The sequence below is a fragment of the Dasypus novemcinctus genome, chromosome 12 (genome assembly GCF_030445035.2).
Source record: "Dasypus novemcinctus isolate mDasNov1 chromosome 12, mDasNov1.1.hap2, whole genome shotgun sequence".
In the NCBI taxonomy this organism is placed as follows: Eukaryota; Metazoa; Chordata; class Mammalia; order Cingulata; family Dasypodidae; genus Dasypus; species Dasypus novemcinctus.
The window spans coordinates 106,511,192-106,525,971 of record NC_080684.1 but is presented as its reverse complement, the minus strand read 5'-3'; the positions used below and the strand labels follow the sequence as shown (position 1 = coordinate 106,525,971).

General features: G+C 38.8%; 1 protein-coding gene across 1 annotated transcript in view; it reads left to right on the top strand.

Moving 5' to 3' along the window:
- Positions 1–30: 30 nt before the first annotated feature.
- SMC1B (structural maintenance of chromosomes 1B) overlaps positions 31–14,780 on the top strand; it is a 102,119-nt gene continuing 87,369 nt past the window's right edge. Inside the window, exons 1-3 of the mRNA XM_004453419.3 lie at positions 31–189; positions 12,785–12,973; positions 14,664–14,776. Of these exons, the coding sequence (XP_004453476.2) occupies positions 81–189; positions 12,785–12,973; positions 14,664–14,776 (411 nt within the window). The 5' untranslated portion in view covers positions 31–80. The remainder of the gene's footprint in view (positions 190–12,784; positions 12,974–14,663; positions 14,777–14,780) is intronic.

The following is a 14,780-nucleotide window of genomic DNA, read 5'->3' as shown; positions in this document are numbered from 1 at the left end:
CCCTATCGCGATACTTCGCGAGGCCCTTCCCGCGCTTTTCCCGCCGGCGTGTGAGGAGGCTGCTGAGGCGCGGCGCCGCCATGGGTCGTTTGGAGCTGTTGCTCGTGGAGAATTTCAAGTCGTGGCGAGGCCGCCAAATCATCGGCCCCTTCAGGAGGTTCACCTGCATCATCGGCCCCAACGGCTCCGGTAACTGGGCGCCGCGGGACGGGAGCCCGAAAGTCTCCTCCCGCCCAGTCTGGCCGCCCCGGCTGGATTAGGCTGAGGGGACGCAGCTGGGATATGCTGGGCCCTCCGCCGCCGCCCCCCGACACCCCCCCCGACACCCGCAGCCCCCAGCCCTCGGCCCCTGCCCGGACGCCAGCCCCGCCGGGGGACCCGGCCGGGACCCTCACGTGGCACCGACCTTGGACCTTCCTCTCCTTGGCCCTCGCCCCCCCTCCCCGCCCCGTGGGCTTCTTTTCCTGCCCCCCCCTCGACCCCCTTACCCTTCGCAGCCCAAGATTAAGTGGGGGTGGGAGCACTTGGGGAGGTAATTGGTTCCAAAGCGCCGGACCACCCTGGGAGGCGGGGACCTTTCGGCGCGGGAATACGGTGACGATGACCTTGTGATGGGACACGGCGCATGGGAGGCAGGCCCTAACCTCAGACGGTCGTTTCCTCGAGATTGTTCTCGAGGGCCGCCCTTTCCTTTTGGTTCTTGCCGCCCAGATGTCCTTCCTTGGAAAGAGATTTGAGTTGGAAGAGAACAGTGGGTCTAAATTCATTCTTTCATTGGGTAAATATGAGCGCAACACTTAAACCTGCGCATTCATGGCGCACCAAATCTGGAACATGTATAATTTTTCTGGAACCATGTGAAATTTCTGGTGCCTTGTAGAAGTAGCTGGTGGTTAATGTTTGGTTTCGTACTCAGAATATGTGGAAGAATACTTAACTTAAAATAGTTTCATGCTTGAAGACTTCCTTGCCTCTTCTGGGTAATCTATTGCTTCAGTCACACTTTATTTTATCAAAAAGTCATTGGAGAGATACACTGTAAGTACTCTCGTATCCTTACCCTAACTTCCCTTCTCCATTTATTTATCTGGAGGTCACTGAGCCCACCAGCAATTAATTTTTACCTTTTACCTGGTGACTGTGAAGAGTGGCTCAATCATATTTTGTAGATCTAAGGTTGTGCTACTTAGAATGAATAACTGCATAGAAAACGAACTTGAGTCAGACTAAACTGGGTGCCCATTACCACTGAAGATTCTGTTAAAGTGGCAATTTTAGACCTTTTAAAAAACTAGTACTGAATATAAATTACAAAATATTCTTTTTTCTTTTTATGATTTATTTATTCATCCCCCACCCCCACCCCCATCCCCACCCCCACCCTTCCCCTCCTTTCGCCCTGCTGTTTTTGCTCTCTGTGTTGTCTTCTCATCTCATTTTCTCTCTAGGATTCACCGGGATTTGATCCTGGAGACCTCTGATGGGGAGAGAGGTTCCCTGTTACCTGCACCACCTCAGTTCCTGGGCTCTGCTGCGCTTCACCTTGACTCTCCCCTTGTCTCTCTTTTGATGCGTCATCATCTTGCTGTTTGACTCACTTGCTCAGGGCACTGGTTCAGCACGTGGGCACTCATGCGGGCACTGGCTCACCATTCAGGCACTCACACAGGCACTTGATTGCCGCACAGGCGCGCTTTATCTTCTTTTTCACCAGGAGTCTCCAGGGATTGAACCCAGGTCCTCCCATATGGGAGGCGGAAGTGCTATCAGTTGAGCCACATCCACTTCCCTTACTTCTTTTCTTTTCTTTTTTTTTTTTTTTATCGTTATAGTAAGTTTTTTTTTTTTTAAAGATTTTATTTATTTATTTAATGCCCCCCACTCCCGGTTGTCTGTTCTCTGTGTCTGTTTGCTGTGTCTTGTTTCTTTGTCCGCTTCTGTTGTCGTCAGCGGCACAAGAAATATGGGCTGCACCATTCCTGGGCAGGCTAGGCTGCTCTTTCTTTCGCACTGGGCAGCTCTCCTTATGGGCGCACTCCTTGCGCGTGGGGCTCCCCTACGCGGGGGACACCCCTGCGTGTCAGGGCGCTCCTTGCACACATCAGCACTGCGCATGGGCCAGCTCCACATGGGTCAAGGAGGCCCGGGGTTTGAACCGCGGACCTCCCATGTGGTAGACGGATGCCCTAACCACTGGGCCAAGTCCGTTTCCCTTATTTTCTTAATTTAAAAATACATATTGTGATTAAAATATATCATAGAATTATTGTGAAAATGCTTTACAGATTCCTTTTATTGGTCCACATTCCCTGGAGGCTCAATTTTCCTCTTGAGAAATCACTGTGTAAAAGGTAACCTAGAGTCTTTGCTTGTAACCATGTAAAGCCAGTTAAAGCTTATTTCAGCATTGCCTTCAAAATGATTTTCCCAAAACAAAAATTTCTGATTTACTTATTCATGAATTTTGTCTAGGCAGTTCACTTTATTTTTTTTTTTTTAAGGTACTGGGTCTGGGGATTGAACCCAGGACCTTGTATATGGGAAGCTGGCGCTCAGCCACTGATCAGCTCCCCTGAGTTGGTTTTTTCATTTGTTGATTTGTTGTTTGTCTCTGTTTTTAGGAGACACCAGCAACGGAACCCAGGACCTCTCATGTGGGAAGCAAGCGCTCAACTGCTTGAGCTGTATCTGCTCCCTTGCATCCTTTTTGCTATATGAAGACCAAAACTCAATATGGTACCCATCCATGACTAATTTAATGGGTGATATTTCATTCATATTCACTTAAACTTTGCAGATCATTTAAAAAATCTCACAGAATTATCAGTACATTCAGATAGCTTTATGCCAATTCATCATTTCCAGTTATATTCAGTTTAGTTACATTCTTTGTAATAATTTTTTGTAATAACTTCCTGTTGTCACCATCTACCAAAATTCAACAGATTCAGCTATATATGTTGTGTGTATGTATATATATTACATTAAGTGCTGGGAGCAGAAGGAGATATGGAGTATAACAGCTCCTGCTCCCAAGGTACAGGGAGTATAAGGAAATGGCACAACTGATTGTAATAGAATGTTGAAAAATGATGTTTATGGAACTTTCAACCAGGAAAATTTTATATCTGATGTGGGGAGATGTTGACAGGCTGAGGAGAAGATCAGGAAAGTTTTTCTAGAGGAGATGGCATCTGAGCTGGGCTCAAAGTGTAAAGTATTTTTCCAGAGGTGTGTGAAAAGTATGTTTGTGGGACAGCTAATAGTCTGGATTGGCCAGAATGTACAGCATATCAAGGGAAGCAATGGGATATAAATTGAAATCCTGTTGAGGAAGTCCTTACATTCCAGAGTGAAGAGTTTGTATTTAACTTTCTGAGAAAAAATTAGACTTTGAAGGGTTACTAGCAGGGAAATCTCAGAAATATGCCTGATTCCATCTAAGGCCCTCCTCTTCCCTTGTACGTTGGATCCTATCTCTTCCTCCTCACTTCTTTGCTTTTACAGTTATTGACCTTGTTTTTTGAATTACCACTTTCTTTCTTACTAGATTTTCATTGGCATAAATATATACATGCCTTATTAACACCCATTTTTTTAAAGTCTTATGACAGGTATAGATGGTTAGCTATGTGAAAAGCAAGTATAGTACAATGTTGATTATAGAATTTAGTGTTAATTATATGGGTGATCACTGAAATTCTTTCAACCTTTTTGCACGTTTGAAAATTTTATAATAAAATTCAAGGGAGAGGTGGTGGTATCCCTGTGTCTTCAGGCTTTTGCTCCATTTTTCTTTCAGTCCAGCTAAACTCTCTGAAACAGTTTTCTATAGTTCTATTCTCTTCTCAACCCTCTTGATTCATTTCTCTGCCCCATACTCTACTGAAATAATCTACAAGGTCACCAAAGATCTACATCTTTTGAAAGTCAGTGGTCAATTTCCTGTCCTCATCCTCTCTGACCTTTGAGTAGTAGTTCATCCATTTAAAATAATTGATAAGTGCCTGCTATGTGCTAGGCACTATTCTAGGTATTTGGGATTGCACAGTGAACAGGACAGATAAAAATCCCTGTCCTTTTAGAGCTTATGTTTTAATGTAGGGAGATAGGCAAGAAAGTAAATGTGAAAATTATATACAATGTTAGAAGGTGAGAAGTTTTAAGGAGAGAGGAAAAACAAGCAGGGAAGGGGGATAGGGAATGCTTGAAGTGTGCCACTTTTAAACAAGGGAAGGTCTTGCTGCTGAAATTGAGTAAAACACATTGGACCTCTCCCACCTTTTTTTTTTTTTTAAGATTTATTTATTATTTTTCCCTTCCCTCACCTCCACCCTGCTGTTTTTGCTGTCTGTGTCCATTCACTGTATGATCTTCTGTATCTATTTCTCTTTTTTTTGTCTTCTAATTTTCTCATCTAGGATTCAAGGGATTCAATCCTGGGACCTCTGATGTGGAAAGAGGTTCCCTGTCAATTGCACCACCTCAGTTCCCGGTCTCTGCTGACCTTCACTTTGACACTCCCCTTGGTCTCTCTTTTCTTGTGTCATCATCTTGCTGCATGACTCACTTGCACAGGCACTGGCTCACCAGGCAGGGCACTCACACAGATACTCGGCTCACCGCATGGGCACTGGCTCACTGCACAGGCACGCTTTCTCTTCTTTTTCACCAGGAGGTCCCAGGGATTGAACCTGGGTCCTCCCATATGGTAGGTGGTGGCCTTATCACTTGAGCCACATCCACTTCCCTCCCACCTTTTTTATTTTTATTTTTCATTTAAAAAAATTTTTTTTTCTCTCTTTTCCCACCTTCTAGAAACAATTTGCTTTCTGGGCTTTCTTGACTCCAAACTAAACAGGTATTCTCCTGCTTCTATGGCCCCTCCTTAGTTACTGGCTGCTTGTTCCCCAAGTCTCTAAAGCTTTGGAGTGTCTCTGTGTTCTTTGCCTAAGTGATCTTCTCTTATCCCATACCACAGCTTCAAGATACCACCCTTATGCTGATGACCTTCAAAACCTTATCTCCAGCCTAGTCCATTTTGCTGGGTGCCAGATTGATATCCAACTGTGTTTAGTTTGCTCTTTCCATTTAGTTGTCTAGGAGACATAAAACTTAACAGTCAATAAGAGTAGTTAATTCCCTCCTCCCACCAAACTACAAACCTGTTCCTTCCTAGCCTTCACCAGCACTGCAAAGGGTCTCATTTATCCATTTATTCACACCAGAAACTTAAGAGAAATTCTTTTTTATTTAATTTTTTAATTTTTGTTTAAGAGAAATTCTTGATCCTTTTTTTATCTTCCATGCCCTACTTCCTTCATCCATTCCATCAGTAAAACCTAAATAATACCTCTAAAATAATATGTCCTGAATCCTAACTATTTCTTGCCATTATCCACTGCTTTTACAGTCAGAGCATCAACATCTCATTTTGACTAAAGCTATTATAGCCTCCTCACAAGCAGGAACTTCCATGTTTATCTCTCTGCAATTCATTTGCACAGCAGCAGGAGTATGGTTTAAACAAACAAACAAATCTGTAGATCAAAGCACTTCCTCAGATTAAAACTCCAGTGACTTCCCACTGTACTTAGAGTAAACTCATATTTCTTGCCATGATCCACAAAGCCCTTTATCATTTGGCCCCTACCTATCTCTGGTCTAATCTCGTTCCATATATTTACTATGCTTAGGTCAGAATTGACTTCTTTACCTTCGTTTGCCTTCCTTACCAGGCCAGGCTCATTTACATTTCAGGGTATTAGCATTTGTTCTTTTGCTTAGACTGCTTTGCTCCCAGAGTTTCACATGGCTGCCACCAAGTGGAAATCGTCCTTAATAAAGTCTTCCCACCGCAACCAGTACATTACCAATCATGTCCGTTCTACCTCCTTAATTATCCTGTCCTCTTTGTATCCCTTCTACTGCCATTTTATTTCAGACTAATCATTTCTTTCTTGGATTAATGCAGTATCCTTAACGAACAGTTTTACCCTACTCTAATCCATGAACCACACTGCTGCTATAGTAATTATTTGTTCCTGCACAAAAGAAGATACATTTTATTTTCTTGAGAAATGAAAGGAATTTTATAAAATTTCATTATCCATTCCCATCAACAGGATTTTCTCTAGATCTGAGGTTCTTAACCAAGGGTCCATAGAAAGATTTCAGGGGGTGTGGGAGCTTGAATTGAAAATTAAAGAAAAAAAATTCTTGTGGGGACATGTTGGTGTGGGTGTGATTTATTTATTAAATAATACACAGTACAGTATGGGTTATGATTTTTATTTTTATGTAGTATGTTCTGAGTGCAGTGCGTTGGTGCCTCAAATGGAGAAAGTGAGTTTTTCTCTGTTTTGTTAGTGTCACATGTTTTCATTTTGCTGCATGTTTTGTTTTATTAATTTTATTGAAATGTATTCATAAACTATACATTCCATCTAAAGTATACAATCAGTGGCATTTGGTATAATCAGATTTGTGCATTCATCACTTAAATCAATATTAGAGCATTTTTGTTACCTCAAAACAAACAAAACGCTACCCTTTAGGAGTCACTTCTTAATCTCTGTCCTTCCCATGCCATACATAACTGCTTATCTAACTCTTATATAATTTATTTGTATTTATATTTTGTACAGATGGAGTCAAACAATATGAAGTACATTTTGTCTAGTTTCTTTCATTTACCATTGACAGATTAGTATGTTACTGTATACAACTGTCCATAGTTTTCTTTGGTTGTATTTTTGTCCAAATATCACCCTGATATTAACATCTTGTACCATTAATGTACATTTGTTTTATTTCAGAAAAAACATTCTTATATATGAACTATTAACTATACTTATTTTTCATAAGTGGGTTTGCTATGCTGTACAGTCCCATGTTTCACTTAATTAGTTTTCCTTCTAGTTCTTTCTAGTCTAAGTTCCTTAGACTTTGCCTGTAAGCCACTATCATACCCAGTTGTTAGCTCTGCTAATTACATGCACTCCCATGTGATTTCTCCATTTCTATTCATTTACAAACATTTACAAACAACCTTTTTATAATTTCTGCTTATCATTCTCTAACCTCCTATTTTCTGGTGACCTCTATTCTCCATGGTTTTGCTCATTATATTTAGTTCATAACAGCAGCATCATATTTGTCCTTTTGTGTCCAGCTGAATAATATTTCATCTTGTGTATATACCACAAATTGTTTATCCATTCACCAGTTGATGGGCACCTGGGTTGTTTCTATCTTTCAGCAGTTGTAAATAATGCCTCTGTGAACATCGGTGTGCAGATGTCTGTTACAGTGTCCCTGCTCTCACTGCTTCTGAATATATATCTAGTAGTGGAATTGCAGATCTGTATTTAACTGACTTAGGAACCACCAAACAGACTTCCTTAGCAGCTGTACCAGTCTACATTCCCACCAACAATGAATAAGCATTCCTGTCTTTCCATATCCTCTCTAACACTTGTAGTTTTCTGGTTTTTTAATAGTAGCCATTCTAGTAGGTGTAAAATGATATCTCACCGTAGCTTTGCTTTGCATTTCCCAAATAGTTATGTTGAACGTTTTTTCATGTGCTTTTTTTCACCATTTGCATTCCTTTGAAAAATGTCTATTCAAGTCTTTTGCCCATTTTTTAATCAGATCATTTGTCTGTTGTTGAGTTGTAGGATCTCTGTACATCATGGATATTAAACTTCTGTGGGATATGTGATTTCCAGCTCTTTTGGTTACACTTTGTGTGGAATATCTTTTTCCAACCTTTCACTTTTAACTTGGTTGTGTCCTTGCAGCTGAGGTGAGTGTCTTGTAGACAACATATTGATGGGTCATGTTTTTTAAATCCATTCTATCAGTCTGTGTCTTGATTGGGGAGTGCAAGCCATTAACATTCATTGTATTACTGTAATGGCATTACTTATTTCATCTATTTTGACCGTCGGTTTTCTGTTGTCAGATCGTACTATTGTCTATCTTTTCACCCTTTAATTTACCCTCTCTAATAATATTCATTTCTATACTCTTTTTCTGTGTCTCTTGCCCTGTTTTTTTCCTTTCAGGCTACAACACTCCTCTTAGTATCTCTTGTAATTCTTGTCTTTTGGTAATATAATCTATCAGTTTTTATTTGTGAAGACTTTGAACTCCCCTCGATTTTTGAAGGATGGCTTTACCAGATACAGAATTCTTGACTGGCAGTTTTTCTCTTTTAGTGCCTTAAATACATCATTCCACTTTCTTCTCACCTCCATGGTTTCTAATGAGAGAACGACACTTAATCTTATCAAGTGTCCCTTGTATATGATGCTTTGCTTTGCTCTTGCTGCTTTCAGAATCTTCTCTTTATGTCTGGTATTTGTCATACTGAATAGAAGGTGTCTCGGGGTAGGTCTTTTTATTCTGTTCGGGGTGTGTTGTCCTTCTTGGATATTGATATTTATGTCTTTCATAAGGATTCAGAAGTTTTCAGTCATTATTTCCTCAAATATTCTTTCTGCCCCTATTCCCATTTTCTTATTCTTCTGGGACACCAATAATGTGTGTGTTTTACATTTTGTGTTCTCATTCAATTTGCTGAGACCCTGTCCCACTTTTTCCATTCTCTTTTCTTTTCTAGTTCATATGTTCTGTCTTTGAAATCACTAATTCTGTCTTTGAGCAATTCAAATCTGCTCTTATGTACTTCTAATGTATTTTTAATCTCATCCTTCATGTCTTTCATTCCCATATGTTCTGTTAATTTTCTTTGCAAACTTTCAAATTGTTCTTTATACTCACCCAGTGTCTTCTTAATAATACCCTTTATCTCTTTAGTCATATTTTCTTTCAATTCCTTAAATTGACTTAGGAAAGTTGTGTCATCATCGTTGATTAATTGTCTTAAATCCTGTATCTCTTCAGGATATTTGGTTTGTTCCTTTGGCTGCACCATCTCTTCCTGTTTCCTAGTATGGCTTTAATTTTTTGCTGATGTCTAGGCATCTGAATATGTTGGTGAATTTACTCTGATAGCCAAGTACTCTTTATATTGGTGCATTTACTCTTGATAGCCCAGTACTCTGTCTTGCCTAATATTAGTTTTTCACAGCTCTTCTTTTATATTTGGTTCAACTTATCCTAAGTCTTTAAAATTGCCCAGCTTAGGTTATTAGAATCGTGCCAGAGACTCACTATTGGGGCACAGATTTTCTCCCAGAGGTCAGAACAGACCCAAGTGCTGTTTTTGTCCATGCAATTTCCAGACCAGCCAGCAGATGGCACTCGTTGGCGTGCTTTTCCACAGAAGTAAATGTCTTCATTTTCCTTTGCTTTGGTCTATCCAGAGCTGCGATTCAGAGTGGGCTGACTTCACTGAACAAAAGCCCCCTGGCTTCTGCTTCCTTTTCCATTGTAACAGCTGATAGGAAGGAAGATATCTGCTCCCCTCTGAGCTGCAATGAGCCAGGGGTTTTACTCCTGCTTAGGATCTTGGGGGTGGGGGCAGGGAGGTTTAGTAACTCACAGTTTGTTTTTTCAGATTTTTCCTCTCTCTGTCCCTCACTCTCCTGAGAGTTGTGAAGCATTGTCCTGGTCTGCTGACCCCCAGAGCAGGTCCCTCAGGCAGCTTTTGCCTCTTTTTCTGTTGGTTTTGTGAGAGAGCTGAGCCTTGCCTGTGTCATCTGACACCATCTTCCCCTCTATATGAACTACTTTCGATAATGGTAATGGTAAATTAATCTTAGCTTCTGAAATAGTATCAAGAAGATAGAATTGTGTATATCATTGGCCTTAAAATTTAACAAACACTACTGCTAACAATATTATCGTCCAAGTATATTGATTGATACACTTGAAAAAGACCAGTTTATGACCTTTGATTTTCCACTTCAGAAATCACAGGAATTTAGTCTTTTGAGAATGGTGGCTGCAACAATCATTTTCAAAACCTGTCATTTTTATCTCTACTGTTTTGTCATATGCATACCTTTGTTACTAGAAACTACTATTTCATCTGATAATAACATTCCAGGTAAGCCGTCTGGTAAAAGGTTTCTTATAACAGTTTAAATTGAAAGAGAATCATCTGGCCCCCACCTCTAGTTTAGTAAGTTTCTTATAGAAATAAAAACTTAGGTTGTTATTAGCCCAAGGTCACATAACCAATTGTAAAAGGCAGGAATGGAACCTAGCTTATTTGGCTAACAGTCTAGTGATGTTTCAGTTACACGATATTATATAAAACTAAGCTTTTTCCTTGGGGAGTTCATGACTACTTCAAGCTTTTTGGTTAGTCTGTTTTTATCCTTTTTCTATACACATCCAGCTTCACGAATTTGATTTTCAGGATATAAACCTTAATTAAACAATACCTTTGTGCTTTTTTTTTTCAGTTCTGAATTTTACCTCTTTATATTCAATCATATATTGTGGATCAAATAAAAGAGATTGTATTACAACTACTCAAAGGATGTAAATCCAAATTTTAGAACTATATTATAGTATATTTTGATGGGTCATCTGGTTAATGCCACATCGCATTGGCAATCTGTCCAGTGAAAACCCTCTGCTTTGAAAAAAAATGGGATTCATTAAAAGTTGGTCATATTTCCCACTGTGAGCACCTTAGGGGAAATCCTACACATTGTTTGTCTTTGTAGCCCCAGTACTTGGCAGAGTGCCTGAGAAATAGGTGCACAGTAACTGTGTGTAGAAGGAATGAATGAATTTGAGGGAGCAAAAGATTGCAGTGAGAGGACTGCCAACTAGTAGACTCTAAGGAGGACTTGAACTAAAAGATGGAAGGTAAAGGAGAAGAGAAATAGAAGAAATATCTAGAGCTGGAATCAAAAGGGTCTTAGCAACTGATTGGGTAAGAAGGTGAATAAAAAATACCTAGTTTTTGAGAAGGGAGAATCGTAATGTCATTTTTATATTTTTGAACACTTGATCCACCAAATTCAAGTTATGATAGTCTAAAAAAACCTTCCAGAATCATATTCCTGGTGTTGGTTTTGAATTACAGCAGACCTCCCCTATCTGAACATTGTTAAATTGCTGTTTGTTAAGCAAATGTTAGCTGGCAGGTCAAAACTTAATACATGAATTTTCACCATCCTATCTAAAGTTGCCTCCCCTAGTTGCCCTCAGTTTTTATCACCTACTTTATTTCTTCATGGTAATTATAATAGGTAATAGTTATTTTGGTTTTTTATCTGACTCTCTTGATAGAATTTAACCTCCATTAGGCAGGCAGGGACATTATCTGTCTTGTTCATTTACTATATTAATTGAATGAATGAATTTGGATACAGAATTGGGTAATGGAGTATTAAATAAGGACTTGAACTAAGAACTTCTAACTCTTACTATCAGATTTAATAATTCAAATCAATGTTCTTTTTGTGCTGTATGTGCTGTCTTAAAGTAGCTCTTAATCTGCGGATTATCAGTTTACAAAAAAATTCAGGTTTCATATCTTTAAAATGAAACTCAGCTACATAAACTTGCAGTATTTTGACCACTGTTAGTCTTTTTTGGAAAGATCATAAACCTCTAAAACTAAGCTATGTTTCCAGTGATTGACAGTATTATTTTCTCTTTGTTCTTGTTACCTTTACCCCTTCTGGCATTGGAAATTGGAATTGCTTGGGATCTGAGGAACAGAATGTGAAAAAGAAAAAGATTTTAAATAGAGATGGTATTATCTGTGTATTATCTGTACCTTGGAAATGATCTTAGAGCAGACTAAGGGGCTCATGGTTAGATAATAATGATAATAATTTGCCATCTGGATCAGGAGTCCCGAAGATTATCCTAAGTTTGATGATTCCCTGGGAGGACTCACAGTACTCAAAATACAGATAGCTGTACTCGTGTTTATAATTTTTTACAGTGAAAGGATACAAAGCAAAGTCAGCAGGAAAAAGCTCATGGGCAAAGTCCAAGTAAACCAGGTGCATAGTTCCTAGAGTCCTTTCCCATTAGAGTCATGCAGGACATGCTTAATTCTTCCAGCAACAAGTTGTGATAGCACACATGAAATGTTTTCTTCCAAGGAAGCTCGTTAGTGACTCAGTGCCCAGGATTTTTAATTGGGGCTAGTCACATAGGCATTCACTGCCTGGCATATGTCAAAATTTTAGACTCCTAGAAAGCAAGCAAGTGTTCAGCATAAATCATATTGTTTGTGCAAACAGTTTAGGGTATAGTGAGCCATTTTTATTAGGGAATGGTGGTTTGGGACCATTCCGAAATCTAAATTTCCAGATGTCAGCAATCTTGTCAACAGGCCTTCCAAAGGATACTAGTCTCAGGCCTGCTTGCTAACTCTCTTCTGTACACCATCTCATCCCAGTCATATATTATTTTAACAAACTTGGTCTAGCCCTTGGGGAAATCCTGGATTTCGTTACCCATATTTTTGAATATGTGAGTGTTTGGTGCTGTACTAATGCTTTAGGTGATGGTTTCCATATTTATAAAATGGAGATTACTGAAAATCAAAAGAGAAGTTAAAAGATTTTCCATGAGATAATACCTGCTGGGAGAGAACTGGAGTTTAGATGAAGGAATTTATACCGTTAAACTTGTCCTACTTAATGGCCTACCATAGCTGCAGGAAAAAAACCATTTATGTGCATGACATTTTTCAGTTACATGCATTTTGAATCTTGATGAGACAGGACTGTGAAAATGTATGTAGGCTTCACTTCCATTGGTAGCCTGGTTTCTTGGGCTCTGGGAAAGGTTTTTTAACATTTAACTTTTTTTTCCTGTCTCTCTTCTTCTCCAGGAAAATCTAATGTGATGGATGCACTTAGTTTTGTAATGGGAGAAAAAACGACTAATTTGAGAGTGAAAAATATTCAAGAACTTATTCATGGAGCACATATTGGGAAACCTGTTTCTGCTTCTGCAAGTGTAAAAATTGTATATGTGGAGGAGAATGGAGAAGAGAAAACATTTACAAGAATTATTAGAGGTATTTTTTCATAAATTTTTGTTTTTGAGTCATTTGATTCAGGAATTGAGTCAGATGCTTCTTTTTTCTTTCTTTGAAGGGTATGATTTTTTTATTCCACTGGCATAGTCAACTAGAGGTTCTTGTTTTCTCTTTGGATAGCAAATCTCAGAAGCAAGTAACAACCTGCTTGACAGGGATTCTCCACTAGGACTTTTCTTAAGCAGACATATTTGTTCAAATCCCCTTACTCTCTAATAGCATTTTTGTACTAGGATGTTTGATTAAAATGGAGGGAACTACATTGAAGACAGAGAAGTCATAACAGTTTGTCTTGAAGTTCTTTATGTATGTTCGGTGGATTTTCTTAGTGATGTACTAATTGTTTGCATGTTTTTGGACTATATAAACAGTTCTTTCTACCATCAAAAAGTGGAATGAGTGAAATATTTGAATTTGTATTTTGTGAATTCATCCTGTGTAATCCCTGTGTTTCCTGAGTAAATGACACTAAGAATTGTTTATCTTTTATTCTGTCTCTGCTATTTACTCCCATAGCCTCTCTCTATATATGCTCAATATTTTTTTATTTGGTTTTGTTGTTGCTTTTGTCAATCTGGTCCACTTAGACCATTTCTGATTATAAACACTGTCTTACTAACCTCTCCTGAATGCAATTACAGATAATTTTAGAAATTCTTGAGTGTTATGTATACATGATGTAAATATTTCTCAATGAGATATCCTCATTGGCTAGCCCCCTGACTTTCTTTAGGTCTTTACTCTAACATCTCCATCTCAGTAATGATCCCCTGTTTAAAGTTACAGCACTAGTTCCCCCTACACAGAAACTTCTGTTCTTCCAATCTTGCTCTATTTTATGGCTTAGTATTTATCACTTTCTCACCTACTGTTTACTTTCTCGTTTTTGTCTTTCTCTCCCACTAGAATATAAGCTCCATGAAATGAGAGACCTTTTTTAAAAAAAAATAAAAATAAAAAGCTTTTCTCTTCTGTTATTAGAGCCAGTCCAAAATCATGTATTGCATTTAATTGTCGTTTCTCTTTATTGATCCTTCCTTTTAAATTATGGAAACATAAGTACAACATAAAATTTCCCATCTCAGTCACTCCCTAGTAAACCATTCCGTAAGATTAATCACATTCACAATGTTTTGCTACCCTTACCACCATCTAGTACCAAAACTTCTCCTTCACTCCTAACAGAAATCTTATACCCATTATGCATAAACTCCCAATTCCTCATACCTCCTTCTCCTGGTAACTTGTGTTCTGTTTCCTGTCTCTTTGAGTTTGCATATTCTAGCTATTTCATGGGTAAGTTCTATGTTCAACTTTTTGAGGAACCACCAACGGTTTTCCACAGTGGCTTTACCACTTTACATCCCCACCAAAAATATGTGGAGGTTCCTCTTTCTCTGCATTCAGGACTTATTTCCCCCTATTTAATAATAATCATTCTAGTGTGGCAGTCAGACTTATTTTTGTTTTATTCCATCCTAGCTGTAGAATAATCACTGTAATATGGTAAACACTCAATATTTGTTGACTGAAAATGCATTTGTTAACTTGTATATTATTACATAACTGGCCATTTCAATAAGAGAAACAGTTTTATTAAATCTTCATTGTTGTTGAGGTATGTCTAATATTTAGACATCCTGTGGCCATCTTTATTCTTTTATTTTAGGGGGATGCTCAGAATTTTATTTCAATGATAACCCTGTGAGTCGTTCTGCTTATGTAGCAGAGTTGGAAAAGATAGGCATAATAGTCAAAGCAAGAAACTGTCTAGTTTTTCAGGTAA